We start from the raw sequence: 16,334 nt of genomic DNA on the forward strand, positions 1-16,334 counted from the left end.
AAATAGTAATCTGAGGTATCCTTCCCTCTAGAAAGTGCCATTTCTGGTTTTAAAACTTGAAAATAACAAACACATTCTTTTTCATTTACCGCAAGGTTACCATAGGAACTGTTACATAGTGATAGCTTAAAATTATTAAGAAGCATTTGTTTCTGTGTCTGTGTGTTGGAAAATGCTTTTCAAACAAAAAAACTGTAAATGAATGAATACTGTTATAAACAACCCAGAAACAACTAATATTAATAGTTTCTTTCCTTGTTTTTTTTCTTTTTTTTAAATAAAAAATTTGGGGGAGTCTTACCATATTGTACCAGGCACTAACAATAAATTTCTCCTCCATTTCTCTTTGACTTTTTGTTTTTTCATATTCTTTCTATAAAACAAACATCAAAAAAGCATACATTTAGAACCAAAGTATAATAAAAGTATTAGTCTATACCTAAAAAACAATGAGGAACTACACATCTACCAGGAAACATGAGGATTACTACCTCCAATGAATGAAACATTCTGTCCCGCTCCTGCAACTGATTTTTCAGAGCCTGAATCTCAGGAGCTGCACCCTGGTTTTGCTTAGGATCTAGGGTGCGGATGACCTGTAAGAGAAAACCAGTTTGTTTTTAATTAAATCCTGCAAAAGCAATCTAATTGAAGGGAAAGACATCAAGGAATTACAACCTTTTAAGTCAGGTTAAGAAATAAAAAAGTGACTTAAAACATGTCAGTGGTAAGAAACGATAAACAGAGGGATGTGCAGTTTTAAGAGGCTGACTCCTGTAAAACAATCTTGACAGCCAGCATGACAGAGGCTCTGCCTCTGAGTATCAGCCATGATATGTTATCTGATGATATCATGATATGATATCTGAACCGGGCTCTCTTTTACAGGACTGTGAAACAAAACTACCAATAGGAAAAAGTGACACCTAAGAGGTTCAGTATCCCAGAATAACATATGCAGTTCCTACACCTAGCTGCACTACCTTTGGGGCCACAGTGGTAGAAATGTTTTCTCAGAGGTTTCTCTCTTTATAGCTAAAGTTTACCTACCTGTCAATTCCTCCCACCTGAGGAAGGACCACTTTGGTCCTTACAGAAAGATGCCATGATTCACCTTTTTGGGTACCAGGTGCTGTCATTTCTAGCTAGCTCTGTTAAGCCAAGAGGCATTTGGTGGCACATGCATGATCATTATGTTACTAATAAGATGAAGGGACACCTGGTTATGTTCGTATGTGGCACCCATCATGGGTAGCATGAGTGCTAGCAAACACAGAGCTAAACCAAGAACAAATCCAGAAAAATGCCTAGATTCCTAAGCCTTTAGTAGAAAATAGCTTAAGAGTTTTTAGCAACCTCTGGATATATAGGAAGAGACTTCGTCTCTTTTGCCTTTATACCCATTTCAGAATTGTGTCCAGACACTGAAATAAACAATGTTTTAAATTTTAATAAGTCATTTTTACTGAATGGTACTCATCAAGGAAGACTCATAAAAGTATACTATGTTTCTAAAATAGACATGAGACCTGGATACAGTTTCTACAGTGGAAGGCTATAATGACTGTACTCTCCTTCACAAAAAAAACCCAAACCAAAACAAAAAAACACCACCAAAAAACTGAAAGTTGATGAGAATATCACAAAAAGCTAACCTACCTAAAATAATTCATGCTACTGTTGTATAAAACACCCTATAGTAGCACAGTACATACAAATAAACAAATCTTATTGAAAAGGGAAATTGTGACTCTGTCTTTCACTGGAATACTCAGACACAGCCAGCAACATAAGATGTTAAAAAAAAAAAAATTTATTTGTTTAGATTTCCTTAAGACTGTTGAAACATCCCACAAGAAGTCATTGAGGAAACTACACAGTAGTAAAGGAAGGAAGCATACAGTTTTGCCAAATTAGGAACCTACTTACAGATTCCAATTTAACAATACGCAGCCATAGCAAATATGTTGATACTACCATGATCAGATGAACAAGACACTGGTATGCTTTTGAGAAACTCAAATAAAATATCAAGGTATAGTAAGAAAATAAATGAGACTATGATTAAGACCACAATATTGCCATTTCAAAGCTGGTAGTATACCCACATTCTCACTATCATACTTAAATATTAGCCAGCTTCTCGACAGAAGCATATATTAAACAGTAAAGGCAAAAAGAATGCTGAACGTCATCAGAGAAATGTAACAGCTCTCAAAGGTGGTTCAGTTAAAAAGATCACTTTACTTGCAAAAAGCATCAATAAAAGAGTCCATATTAAAACAGTTTCTAAACCAGTTAGCTAAACCAGAACATGAATAGAAATCAGGAGCAAAAGATAAATAAAGCAAAACCAAATTTAAATTGGTAAAGATGGCTCTGGTACATGTGTAATTACCTATGCCTGTAAATTCTGAGCCCCTCAAAAAGAATAAGCAATTTATGTGAGCAATTAGGACTGATTAAATCTGAAGTAGCTAAAAGCTATATTTATAAAAAAGTGTATCAAATTGTCTGCTTCAGGTAAGACAGACGTTACTGACTGAGCACCACAAGAAGTCTACACCATCCAGAAACACACATAAACAGGTCCAGCCACCTGTGAAGGAAAGAAACCCAAACTTTCTTTTCCTTCTCTGCCAAACTGATAAAATCAGAGTTTGTTGGTCCAACTGTGCCTCTACTTGGTGTTACTAAGCTATATTTGTGTGTACAAAGAGGTAGAACTCTTCATGAAGACAACTGTGCCAGAAACCCCCAAAAGTCCCAGCACAAAAGCCAATTAAAGAGTACTTTTGCTCACAGAGTTTCCTTCCCTTGAGTTAGTTTAGATAGGTGGTTCTCCAATTCTAAAATACAGCACAGCTATTTCAGTTATTTCTATACCACCAGTCCTAGTATGGACACCACTTTAGCTGTTCTATACATTTGTCGCTCAGAGATAGAAGTCTGGAAGAATTTCTGCGAAGAAATAGGTTATCACAGCATTAGAAAGGGTTTAACACCCTCTCCTTGTCATCAGCTGACATGAAAGTGTGCTGAGCAAGGTTTGCCTGGGTGACTCTCAAAAATCTGTAGTAGTGGGTATACATTTGTACAGAGGCATCAGAAGGGCTTATGGATAGGAAGCAGAAGGGGACAGTCATGAACACAAAACCGGGTAAAATCTTCTGCAGAATTAATTAGTATTAGGTACCGTAATGGTAAGAAGATACAAAGAACTCACTGGGCTTTCCTTCTCTTTTACTTGCTAGTGTGTATACAGATACTGCCTTTATTTTTACTTCTGCAGAGAGGACATGCAGTGCAGTCTGTCAGAGAGGAATCATTAACAGGGAACACATATACTTACACTTTTGGCCTTTTCCAAATACTTTTTGTATCGCTCTTCCATTTGCTTCATTTCCTCCTCCTTTTTCCGTAAAGCTTCTTGTAATTCTTCAATTTTGAGTGCTTTATGTCAAGAGACACACACATTGGAAAATAACATAATTATATTATGTTTATTTTCATGTTTTTCAACAGCCATTTAAAGGCACAGCTAGAATTTGTTTCAGTTAAGAAAAGCTAACATAAGGTACCTGATGTAACAGATACTATTGTTTTAATTGCTGAACAGCTCAGAGACACATTAAAAATGTGTACTCCTGTATAATCTCATGAGATGGTTGTTTTGTACACAAATTTTGCTTTTTTTAAAACTATGAAAAAATAAAAAGAAATGGAATCATAAATCAATCCCATTACTGAACACACTTAGAAAATGAGTTTACTAATGAATTACAGATTCCGTAATAACTTGGTATTGTAACTCAGATAAATGAGTTTTCCTATTTTATGTAAGACGAATAATTCTTAACAGGCACAACTCTTGCTTAAATCTGGTAAACTGTACCACTGGACACAATTTAATCAGACTTGTGAAATGAATATACTCAATTTAATTTTTCTCCCTCATTTTCTTAAGCAGCAGTGCAGACCAGTAGGAAAATTTCATTGCACAGCCTTTTCCTGTGTTGATATAAGAATCCGTCAAGCCACTATTGCTTATACTTCTTCTATATATCTTCTCAATCTCAGAAAAAAAAAAAAACAACCCAACAACAAAAACCCAATTGCATCATCCTGGATCAAATAGCATATAACATTGACGTCTGGTTTTCAGATGACATTAGATAATTGGCAACCCTCAGTCCATCTGTTTTGCAGCCTCATTTTGAAATGTTCTTTCATGTTTTTCCTACAGTTTTCTCTCTAAGCACTCAGAAAACACCAAGCTGGTAACAGGACCAAGTAAGATTTTCATTGATCAGTAAGAGGACCAATAGCAGATGGTCTCCAAGACTGCAAGAATCCATTTTTCAAAATGTGCCATGATTCTTGTACAATGCCCAAGCATTTTGGCCTTATCCAGAATAGTTAAAAGAATCTGAAAAAAAAATTCACACACATTTCCTGAGCGTGGAAAGAAAGGAAGAAGGTACAACTATTTTTATTTTACCAAGACAAAAGTTCAGACCTAGATTTTTAAGAAGCAAATTCTAATTTCAGTAAACTAACTACAGAAGGCTCAATATGCCCTAATGTTTAGAAGCTAGCAAGTCAGAAGACTGCTATTACACTCGCACTGTAACTTATCAAATATGACAGGATTATGTGCTTATTAGCTATTCATTAAGTCCATGGACATCCTTCCAAGTGTTCTAACATTTCATAAGATTTGGAATTTATACCATATTCTGCAGCTTTAGCTCAACACAAATGAAAATTCTTTTGGATACAGAATGTATGTAATGAATACTGAACTGATATTTCCATCTTCCTCGATCTCTTTATGAATAAAATTGCTTTGGAACAACCAGAAAAGCTGCCATTGGTTGCAATCTTTTGCCTTCCTCTATAATAAGTAGGCTTGAAAAAACCCCAATCTACCTGCTTCAATACTTCTCAGGAAAAATGTAGCATTAATGTGCTAAAAAACAACTGGATGCTGGGTTCTGGATACCATCTGAGCAATATGACATATATCCTACATTCTCTTTGACCAGTGCCTGAAAATTTTCTCAAATTATAACATAGTTCTGAAAACACACTGAAGGAACATCTATTGGGAGTAAAAATAACCAAGGATCTCCTAAACTAGGGTCTTAGGAGACATGACAGCTCTGAACAGCCGAGGTTCAACGACAGGTATGACACTGACTTGGTATTTCTATGGCCATTGTAATTTCTTAGTATGGTGGTCTCTAAAATGTGATCCCCTGCATTTCAAGCATTAGAAGCATCTTTTTGGTCACCATAGCTTCCAGAGAAATTAACAACACACATATCACTGCCATTTTAAATGTACATTTTGTTGATCTTGCACCTCTTATAGGTATTATAATTAAAGACCTTGCACATAAAATACTTTACAAAGAAAAGAAACAGACTGCACAGGTGACTCACAACTGTTATTGCATCTTGGTTCCAAATCCTCAATAATGGCTCGTTTCTTCTGTAGCTCATTGTTAGCTTCATGGAGCTTCTCACTGTTACAAACCATAAAAGCACATATTGTTTTCCCAGTATTATTACTGTGCTTGAATGAACATTAAGCAATACAAAAAATCCTCAGAGAGTGATACACTTCTGAGGGCACGATTGACTTCTGCTGTGGGGCATGAGGACAAACGGCCATGTCACTGTGGAAATATTTGTTAAATAAGCTGAAAAACATTACGGTGTATGGAGAACTGTAACAACAAACAGCTTCATTCTCAATAATTATAAACTTAATTTAGAACTTATAGTTAATTGTACAATGCATGCCTAAAATGAATACTCGTAATTGAGATTACATTGAGAAAGAACAGTAAACCCAAAGGCAACAGAAACTACTTTTGTTTTTGCAAGCCAGTCAAAAAGCAAACAGCTCTTTGCGTTTTAGGGAAGTAAAAAAGGTGCAGAAATAGTAGAATAAAATGATAACACTTCCTAAAATGTCACCTTTCATGCCATAATGTATACTAAAAAGTAAACAAATCAATGTTGTTTACATTAACATGCTTTCCTCAAAACAAAAGTACTTACTCCTCTTGAGTAAAGATTTACACAATGTTAAGCAAAGTTTTCTAACCACCACAAAATGATGGTTCCTTCATCACTCCTATTGCTTTCACAAAGGTTTTCTATGAGATGAAAATAGTATGTGAACAGCAGGTTCCCAAACATTCCTGTGTTATCTAATTTCTCTTAGTTGTATATTTTCCAGATGCATGATTAACCACTGTCTGCCTTCCCTACCATATGGAAAATACATCATGTCAAATGGCAAACAAAATAGGCAAACAAAATACTTACAGATGTTCTTCAAGTTTCTTTTTCAGAAGAATTGACTAAAACAGAAAGTTAAATGTTTTATTTTAATATATTGCAGAGCTTTAACATAATTTCAAAATTATTTTAGAACATATGATTTTGACATTCTAACCAAAATCCAACTTTTTACTTCACTCAGTTTTAGATCACAACTGTAAAGCCATCCTCTGTGGTAGCAATCCTTCTCTCCACAGCTGTGTGACTTTCCTGAAATTAGAGTGCTTTATAACTTTACAAATATTTTCCCAGGAATTGGATCAATAAAAGCAAGATCCATAAACAACAAAATTCTATGGCAGTTGTTTTTATTTCTTCATTACTTTTGTAATTAGACTTAATAAATTAACCTGAAATTGGAAAGTGCAGCAAAATGTGCTAGAAAAGCTGTCCTACCGATATTGCAATGCAATTTGCATGAGGACATGTAGCAAATTAGTTGAAGTAAATTCCTGGCGCTGTAGAAACTAGAGGGAGTAGAGTGTTTCTGACTGGAGTATAGAAGAAATTTTACCTTTTTTCTGTTTCTCATCTTTATTGATTACAGACACATAAAAATTATCATACAACTTACAGTGTTCCACTTTCTAGTTAAATCACATGTGGAGAAGCTCTTTGAATAAAAGCTTCAAAGTAAATTTCATTTTAACTTTAAACTCACTTCATACAGTGAGTATCTTAAAAAAAAACCAAACCAACCAATAAATGTCTATAAACTGAAAGTAGTGTTAAGTAAATAGAAAGCCATACTCACAATAGCCTTGAGCAGAAGCCCATGCCAAGAAAGAGATGACATTAGTATAAAGCAAAACAGCAGCCAACAGAAGAAACTATTTAGAAAGTCATGAACAGAAAAAGTTAAAGCTATGCATTTTTTCACTCATGCGCATTTTTCTCCTCTGTTCTCATCAGCAGCTTCATCCTGTAACATTTTCTAAAACTATTGCTAAAAGCAAAAATGTAAAAATAGTAAAGAAGCACATTTGTAAATCATTGTGTTCAAACCAGAATTTCAAAGAAGACCAACTGCTATTTTGGAAAGTCATTTTAAAACAAAAATCATACAAGTAACAAAACAGGAGAAAATATGCAGTCTATCGGGCTACAACCAAAATTAAGAGATGTGTGTGTTTTTGTGGAGTGATTCCGAATTGTGTTATTGCCACATTGAATACAAGACAAATGTACAATATTTAAATCAGAAACTGCATTTTTGGTTGGTGTTTATCCAGAACCAATCACATTGGGGGTCTAGCATGTGACCGATGGTCCAGAACGTCATCAAAATATAAGATAAAATCAACAACAAAAATTACGTCATTGCTTTTTGTCCAATGGTCTTTCAACAAAGGTTTAGGCACCTGGCCAACAGAGACAACTATTGTGTGCACCCAAAAAAGCTTTTAGCTTTGTTATAGTGTAAATACTTCAAAATATTGTCTTTGATCACATTCCTGGGTCATGCTTTTTCATGATTTCAAAGTTGGATTTCCTTATCACACTAGAAGAAAACAAGGGAGCATGTAACAACAAGCGAGCATGACTCTACTGACTTCAGAGTCAGAAATTCGTAGCAGCTAAGGATCTGCAGGTTTTGACCATTTGGCTTTTTTCTTTTCCAGTCCTCTGAACAACTGCAGCAACACCACCTTTTCTGTAACAATAAAAGTTTGTATGCATCTTTCTTGGTCACAAAGCATTTGGACTGGCACCATCACTCAGGTCTGATCATTTAGGGGACTATTGGCTGGTTTAGACAAGAAAGGGGAAAGTTGGCAGCAGTGCCCATTTTCCTAAGCTAAGAAAATAAAAATTGAACTCAGCTTTTCTTTTGCGATCCTTATATTGCACTTGGGTTTAGCTTGGAACAGATACAACTACTTGTCAACATTGATTCCACTGGTATATTTTCATATATATTATTTGCATAGTACCAGCATTGTTGTGGGAGTAACCCCTCTCCCATCTAGACAGATCATATGTTCTCACAAGCAAAAAAACTAACAACAATAAACAGCACACGCAATTAAAAGAAGCAGGATTGAGTTTACCCAGAGTAATTTACCCAAGACACAAGATTAGGAAAAAGAGTAAAAGGTAAAAGGTGTGATTCTAGCCATACAAAGATCCTGTATATACTTGTAGCAAGGCAGATAAATTCAAATAAATTACTCTAAAAATGGACAAACATTACTTTTTTATTTGCAGTCTCAGTCAGCTTCAAAGCCACATACCAAATCCTCTGTTCCTAACAAGTAATTACTGTAATCATCGTTCTCTCATTTGAAGACCAGTCTCTTAAAAAAAATCCCAATAAAAACAAGTTCCACTTACAAAACACCAGGAAAAAAAAAACTTATTATGGTGTGGTTTTAGAAAACAGGTATCATCCCCAGTATTTAAGTGCTATCTTTCTTTTACATCCAAAAATCTACAGAAATAAAGTCTTTTTGCTGGAAATTTCTTTCATGCTTAAACAAGCCAAAGGAACAGGTCTGTCCCCTTTTTGAGGACAAAGTTTGGTTTTGTTCTGCATGTTAAGGCCACAGCAGATGGCTAGGCTCTGGCTTGAGGTTACGCTAACTTAGCAAGGTGAGGGAAACTATGGCACATGACTTGAGAAAACTGCTTGATGAGATTGCTAACGCCGTGAAAAGATGACAAAAATTATAAACAGCAATGTGAAGGATGGTCAGATTTCACAGACACTAAGAGTAATCATAGAATCATAGAATAGTTTGGGTGGGAAGGGACCTTTAAAGTTCTCCTAGTCCAACCCCCCTGCAAAAGCAGGGACATCTTCAACTAGATCAGGTCGCTCAGAGCCCCGTCCAACCTGACCTTGAATGTTTCCAGGGATGGGGCATCCACCACCTCTCTGTTCCAGTGTCTCACCAATGAGCAAAGTGGCTGAACTTCACAGGTAACCAAACAGGTAACAGAGTTTTGAGGACCTTTTAGGGAGGTGCCAAGTCAGGAGGTGTTAGTAGCTATCAGTAACAGCCTATAAGGCCAAGATTGTGTATGTAACAGTATGAGAAACACCAGATGTGGTATGGATTTAGCAAGACTAGGTCCAGTGGCTAGAAGTAACTAAAGGCAGGTTGTTTATATAGCAAGAAATTAGGGCAGAGAAAGGGAAAACAAGGATGACAAAACAGACTTATAATAAGGCATGCAAATTATGTAGTCAAAGCTGTTCAGGGTACCTGTTGAGCAGCCCTACACTGCATTCTGGAGGACAATAAATCAAACCTGCTATTCTGACTACATCAGGCATGTCTGAGTTAATTCTGTAGTCTAGAAGATTAGAATAAGGAGGTCTTTCCCTGGCTAGCAAGGCAACAGCCAGGATGGACTAATCATGCATCCCAACAGGATATGTCGGTGCCCATTACAGGCCTAATGGCACTGATATCTTTCTAACATCCACCTTCCACTGCACTTCAATACAAAGACCAAAACTGCTTCCCCTGAGGACCTCAGCAAGCAGCATGTATCATTGCAATGATACTTGCCTGGGTTAGGATAGTGCTTTTACTACTTTTTGGGCAAGCCTAAAAATTGCTTCAACTTTGAAAACAAACAAAACTGAAAAAAAAAAAACCCAAGCCCTCATCATACATTTCTGGACCGAATACAAACAGGATCTTCAGTTTTCTGGGTTGAGCATATTTACATATAAGTATACAAAAATACGGATTTCAGTGTGTTGCAGAAAAGTAGTGAAAAACAGGAAACATGCTGAAAATCATGCACCAATGAACTGTATGCCATGTCTCTCCTTATTCTTTTTCTCATGCTTCTGAAGAATCCCTCTTTTTGTAAGGGTATCTTAAGGATAACTCAGGTGGCCCCAGCACAATTTCCATCTGCTTGAGCAGCTAGGTTTAACTTTGAGGTTTGCTCTGCTTTTGTGTGGGAGATTGGATTAGGTGTCCGTACCTTCAGAGGTTCTTGCAGCCTCAAAACTTCTCTCTTTTGCTTCTTTCCTACACATTGAACTGAGCAAAACTGGCCATGGGATTAGTGTCTATACATCACCACTGGCATGGTCAGACCTACAGAGAAGCCAGGAATGCAGCAACTGTACCATGAACTTGCCAAACTCTGACTTGACAAGGGTTGGCTGGTACACACAGCAGGCTGTACCGTGGTGTTGTGATAATGGTGTTTTGCTGTTAACAGAATCATCTCAGATGATGCCTACACAGGCTGCAACCAGTCCTGTAAGTGAGCTGCCCACATGTCCTATATTACTGTCTAAAACCAGAGCCTCAAAAAGGGACACAATTAAAATTGCAGTAAATAAAGCTGAATTCAATTAGACAGGGATCACTTACAATACTCAATATCTGAGTAATTTTTTCATATTCTTGTTCACCCTGAAAAATCTAACTTTGGCCAATAACCAAGACAACAAAGAATATCTCAGAATCATGTAATAGTATGTACCTGTTTTAAAATGCATTCTAAAACGCATTCTAAGTTACTTAGGAAAATAATCTTATTTGAACTCAACTAGGTGTTTTACTTTCATACAGTTTATTCTGAAAATTAGAAGGATAAGCTAAATTAAACACACTCTTAAATGAAAATAAGCAGCTAGTAAAAACTTTCACTGTTTTATATAAATCAGTTAAAACAAACCCACAACAATAGAAAGCAACACATTACAACTTGTTGCCAATTACCAACACAATACACTGAGATTGTGAGCATACACTGTGCATGTACAGTCCAACAAATCACTGCTTTCAAGAAACTTCTAGAGCATCCTCTCTCAAATACAGGAGATAGCAAACACAATTTTTGAGTGGAAGACTGAAAGTTGTTTTCCACACTAATTCTGCCACAATGTGTATTCTTACATTAAAAATAAAGTTAACTGCATATACAGAAACAGAAAATGCTGCATTATATTGAGGGCTTAATTATTTAACTTTTTTTTTTTTTTTAAAGTTTTGGCCTGCCTGGCGTTACGAGATACATTTACATCCACAATTACAGAGCTTCCACTGGCAGGAAAGGCCTTAACTTTCATTATGAAAACTAAACCAAGAATAACTTCAGATATTTTATTAAGACATGGAGAATTAACATTTCCTTAATTCCCTGCACAACTCTCTATTCTAATTAACTAATTTTAGTGCTAAGTTTACTATTGGAACAGACACAATTAATCAAATAAAACATATCTGACATCTTCTCTACATAGGATTGTTTTCTTTTCCAGACAAATGTCTTACTATGTCTTACATCCTATTTAGAGAAGTACAATTTAGTGATAAGATCATAGGAGCAAATATGGAAAACTATCAGAAATCTCCATATACATATTTCTTTTACATATTTTTTTACAAAAAGGTGAAAGTTTCAAAAATGGTAACTACTTGAATGTAAGTTTGATGTACATTTCTACTTACATCTTCAGCTTTTGAACCTTGATCCTGCAAAGATTTTTGTAGTTCTTCAACCTGGGACTGCACTTCTAGAAGTCTCTGATTTACCAATCTAGGAAAGAGATAATATTTTGTTTTTCAGAAAAAAACCAAACAACTGCAAGGGGAAGCCTGAGATTTTTAGTGTCCAGTGTTTTCAGGTCATCTACACAAGAGATGCAATACTGTATTTTATTCACAGAAAATTTACAACAGTAGTTAGAGAATACAGCAGTTCCAGAGGTTATAGCCTGTAGTCATCCAGAACATTCTGATACTCTTCCAAGACGACATAAATGCATGTATTAAGAAATAATTTCTATATACATGAAACAGGAGTTTCTAACAGTCATTTTTACTGTGTGAGAGCTATTAGCTTACTGCTTTTACACAGTCACAGAATGCTATAAACCTGAAGAGGTCAGAAGGGATCTCCAGAGGTTGTCTAAATCCAACCTCCTCCTCAAAGCAAGGGCACTTACAGCAGATTGCTGGGAACCACGTCCAGTCCAGGCTTGGACACCTTTAAGGATGGAGTTCTGACAATGTCTTTGGGCCTGTCTTCTAGAGCTCAGACCCATACTCCATATTGTGTCTGTTGCCCCTTGTCCTTCTACTGTCAATCTCTGAGAAGAGTCCAGCTCTGTCTTCTTGACACCTTCCCATCAGGCAGGTATAGATCACAGTATTATCTCCTCTGCCACCTTTTCTTTGGCCTGAACGAATCCAGTTCTCAGTCTTATCACACATATCACATGCTTCAGTGTCCCTCACCTTAGTATTCTGCTGCACTCCTGTACATCCATGTCTTTCTTGTACTGGGGAATCCAAAATTATATGCTATGTCCAGATGTGATCTCATAAGTACTGACAAGAGGTGAAGGATCATTTTCCCAGACTGCCTGCACCCTGGTGAGGACAGCCCAGGTCAGTCAGCTGCAAGGTCCCCAGCTGACACATCCTCCTTTACGGCCCACTGGGACACCAGGGCTTTTGCAGCAGAGCTGCTCCCAAGCCTACTGGTCCCAGTCAGCATTGCCAGGCTCCTCCCAGCCAGGGAACGGGGTCTCATCAGCTCCTTTCTCTGGACTGCTGAGCTCCTCTGAGTAACAGCTCTCCCTTTCAGCATATCAGTCATTCCTCCCAACATGGTGCCACCCTCAAACTTGCTGAGAGTATAGTCCCTCCCATCAGTCAAGTTGTTAATAAAGGTGATGAACAGCATTGGTCCTGGTATTGGTACCTGAGGAACTGGTTACCAGTTGGATTTTGTACTACTAATGATAAGCTTTAGGCCCAGCTGTCCAACCAATTTTCCACTCTACTGTCCACTTATTCAGTCTATATCTAACCATTCTGAACATAAGAATACTAGGGGAAACTGTGCCAAAGGCTTGGCTAAAGCTAAGGTAAGTACCATTCACTGTTTCACCCTTCTTCACATAGGCAGTCATCTCATTGTCAAGACAATTGGATTAGTTAGGCATGATTTGCCCTGAATAAATTCATGTTGGCCTTTCCCAATTACTTTCTTGTCCCTCATGTGGCTGGAAGCAGATTCCAGATGGACTTGCTTTGTGAAATTCCCAGAAAATGAGCTGTGGCTGACCAGTCGCTGTAGTTTCTGGACTCTCTTTCATGCCCTTCTTGAAGAAGAGTGCAGTATTTACCTTTTCCCAGGCTTCAGGAACCTTCCCCAATCAAAGGAGGAGATCAGGGAAGATTAGAAAGAGAGCAGATTCAAAGCTTAGATAAGAGAGCAGCCTCACAACAATATCAGCCAGCTACCTTAGCATGCTCAGATGCAGGCTGTCTGGTCCCATGGATGTCTGTATGCTGATTGGCTTAACCTAGCAGGGTTAGCTAGAGCAGGTTGCCCAGGAACATGCCCTGTTGGGTTTGAAATATCTCCAAGGATGGAGACAACTTATCTGGGCAACCTATTCCAGTGTTCAGCAACCCCCCCAGTAAAAAAAGTATGTTGATTTACTAAAAAAGTAAATTTATATGAAATTTAATGTGTTTTAATTTCTGCCCACTGCCTCCTGCCCTGTCACTGGGCATCACTGAGAAGAGTGTAGCTCCACCTCTTTTAGACCCTCCCATCTGGTATTTATAAACATTGATAAGATCCACCCTGAGCCTTCTCTTTTCCAGGCTACATAGTTTCTATCCATCAGATTCTCCTTACATAAAGGATGCTGCAGTCCTGTAATCACATTCTTCTGGCGTTTCACTGGACTGACTCCAGTAGATCCATGTCTGTCTTGTACTGGGGAGGCCAGTATTGGACACAGTACAGTCAAAAGTATATGGCATGGTTAGAAAAGTCAATTGAAACAGAGGACAAAACTTCTTACCTGTTTTCTGTCTCCAATTCATTCTTCCGTAAGTTTGCATCATCAAGAAGGCTCTGCAACAAGGCGATCTTTTCATTGTCAGAACCTTCTTGGTTCAACTTTAACATCTTGTTTTCATGCTGAAGGCGAATGAGTTTCTCCCTAAAAACATGAAATACCATTTTGTAGAAAAAAGTATGCCAACCTCTATAAATAAGAAAACAGATTACCACAGGAAGTGTAACTACAACGTAAAGATCATCTTTACCTATTTAAGGGAGACAGCTGAAACAACAATCATGTCTCCAAACCCCCAAATACAAACCTGATTAAAGGAGTTGTAATTGTAGAAAGCACAACACAAGGAAGTTGCCCGAGTGCCAGTATTAGATCTCAGAGTACAACTGGACAGATTTATAGGTAGAATGTGGAGAACGCAGAGCTTGATGCCAAGTGTTAAGGGAGGTTTTAACCTCAGCTGTCACTGAACTACTGCATGAACCTGGGCAAGTCACTTCCACCTTGTTGGTCTGTTTCCATAGAATCACAGAACCACTTAGGTTGGAAAAGACCCTTAAGATCATCCAGTCCAACCGTAAACCTAACACTACCAAGTCCACCAGTAAACCATGTTCCTACACCATGTCTACACATCTTTTAAATACCTGCAGGGACAGTGACTCAACCACTTCCCTGGGCAGCCTGTTCCAATGCTTGATAACCCTTTCGGTGAAGACATTTTTCCTAATATGCAATTTAAACCTACCCTGGTGCAACCTGAGGCCATTTCCTCTCATCCTATCACTTGTTACCTGGGAGAAGAGACCGACCCCCACCTCTCTACAACCTCCTTTCAGGTAGTTGTGGAGAGTGATAAGGTCTCCCCTTTTCTCCAGGCTAAACAACCCCAGTTCCCTCAGCCGCTCCTCATAAGACTTCTTCTCTAGACCCTTCACCAGCTTCGTTGCCCTTCTTTGGACATGCTCCAGCACCTCAATGTCCTTCTTGCAGTGAGGGGCCCAAAACTGAACACAGTATTTGAGGTGCGGCCTCACCAGTGCAGAGTACAGGGGGACGATCACTTCCCTGGTCCTGCTGGCCACACTCTTTCTGATACAAGCCAGGATGCTATTGGCCTTCTTGGCCACCTGGTGTGAGAGACTGAAAGAGTTAATACCTCCAACACTGTGGTGAGGTGAGGCCCTTGCATTTGCATGGTGACGGCAAGTCAGTGAGCAGGGCACAGGGTGGGGGAGAGCGAGAGCAGGACGCGGAGAGCGCGTCAGAGGACGCGCGTTTCCGGGTTCTGATGGACCTTACCATATATGGCCAGAGATAACACAGAGTTTATCTGAGGAAGGGGCTTGCGACCACCCGAGAGACCCCTCGTGACCACCTCCCTCCCCCAGAAGATTGAGAACTTTCTAGAACAAGAACCATGTAAGTCCTGAAGGGGAGTACCTGGAGGCAGGGATTAGCATATAGAAGACACCCCCTCCAGGGAACCACGTGCGTGCCCACCACTGGAGGATTGCCATGCCTGTCATCGTCATCGCAGGATACAAGGGTGGTGAAACTTTTTCTTTCTCTTTCCTCCTCTCTTCCTCTACTTTTCCAATATATGTAAGTTTGGGACAAATTGGGATGGGTTGCCCAGAAAATAGTTCCATTGCTAAATCGCCTCTGTTCGTTCGTTGAGCTTGCCAGTTTGTTACGTTTGTCTGTTTGTTGAATTCGCCAGTTAATAAAGATGCTGGCCAGACTGTTCCTCTGAGTCATTGTCATGACTCTACCAACCATGCCACCCTGCCGAGCAGAGATTGGCCTTTGTCGGTACACAAACCATTGGGGAATCAAAAAGATTCACCCATCTCGCAAACCACCGAGTGGGACAAGACACCTGGGCACGCTGCTGGCTCATATTCAGGCGGCTGTCAACCAATACCCCCAGGTCCTTTTCTGCCAGGCAGCTTTCCAGCCACTCTTTCCCAAGCCTATATCATTGTTGCATGGGGTTGTTGTGACCCAAGTGCAGGACCTGACACTTAGCCTTGTTGAACCTCATCCAATTGGCCTCAGATCATCAATCCAGCCTGTCCAGATCCCTCTGTAGAGCCTTCTTACTCTCAAGCACATCAACACTCCCACACAATTGGTGTCATCTGCAAACTTACTGAGGGTGCACTTGATCCCCTCA

General features: G+C 38.7%; 1 protein-coding gene across 2 annotated transcripts in view; it reads right to left on the reverse strand.

Annotated features, from left to right (window-relative positions):
- Positions 1-16,334, reverse strand: part of HOOK3 (hook microtubule tethering protein 3) — a 97,981-nt gene that overhangs the window by 15,814 nt on the left and 65,833 nt on the right. For both annotated transcript variants that reach the window (XM_075526905.1, XM_075526904.1), the window contains exons 15-21: positions 14,159-14,299; positions 11,784-11,871; positions 6,343-6,377; positions 5,449-5,531; positions 3,353-3,453; positions 492-596; positions 302-373 (exon numbers count right to left, since the gene is read on the reverse strand). In XM_075526905.1, the coding sequence (XP_075383020.1) occupies positions 302-373; positions 492-596; positions 3,353-3,453; positions 5,449-5,531; positions 6,343-6,377; positions 11,784-11,871; positions 14,159-14,299 (625 nt within the window). The remainder of the gene's footprint in view (positions 1-301; positions 374-491; positions 597-3,352; positions 3,454-5,448; positions 5,532-6,342; positions 6,378-11,783; positions 11,872-14,158; positions 14,300-16,334) is intronic.

This window comes from Mycteria americana, chromosome Z (assembly GCF_035582795.1).
Source record: "Mycteria americana isolate JAX WOST 10 ecotype Jacksonville Zoo and Gardens chromosome Z, USCA_MyAme_1.0, whole genome shotgun sequence".
NCBI lineage: Eukaryota > Metazoa > Chordata > Aves > Ciconiiformes > Ciconiidae > Mycteria > Mycteria americana.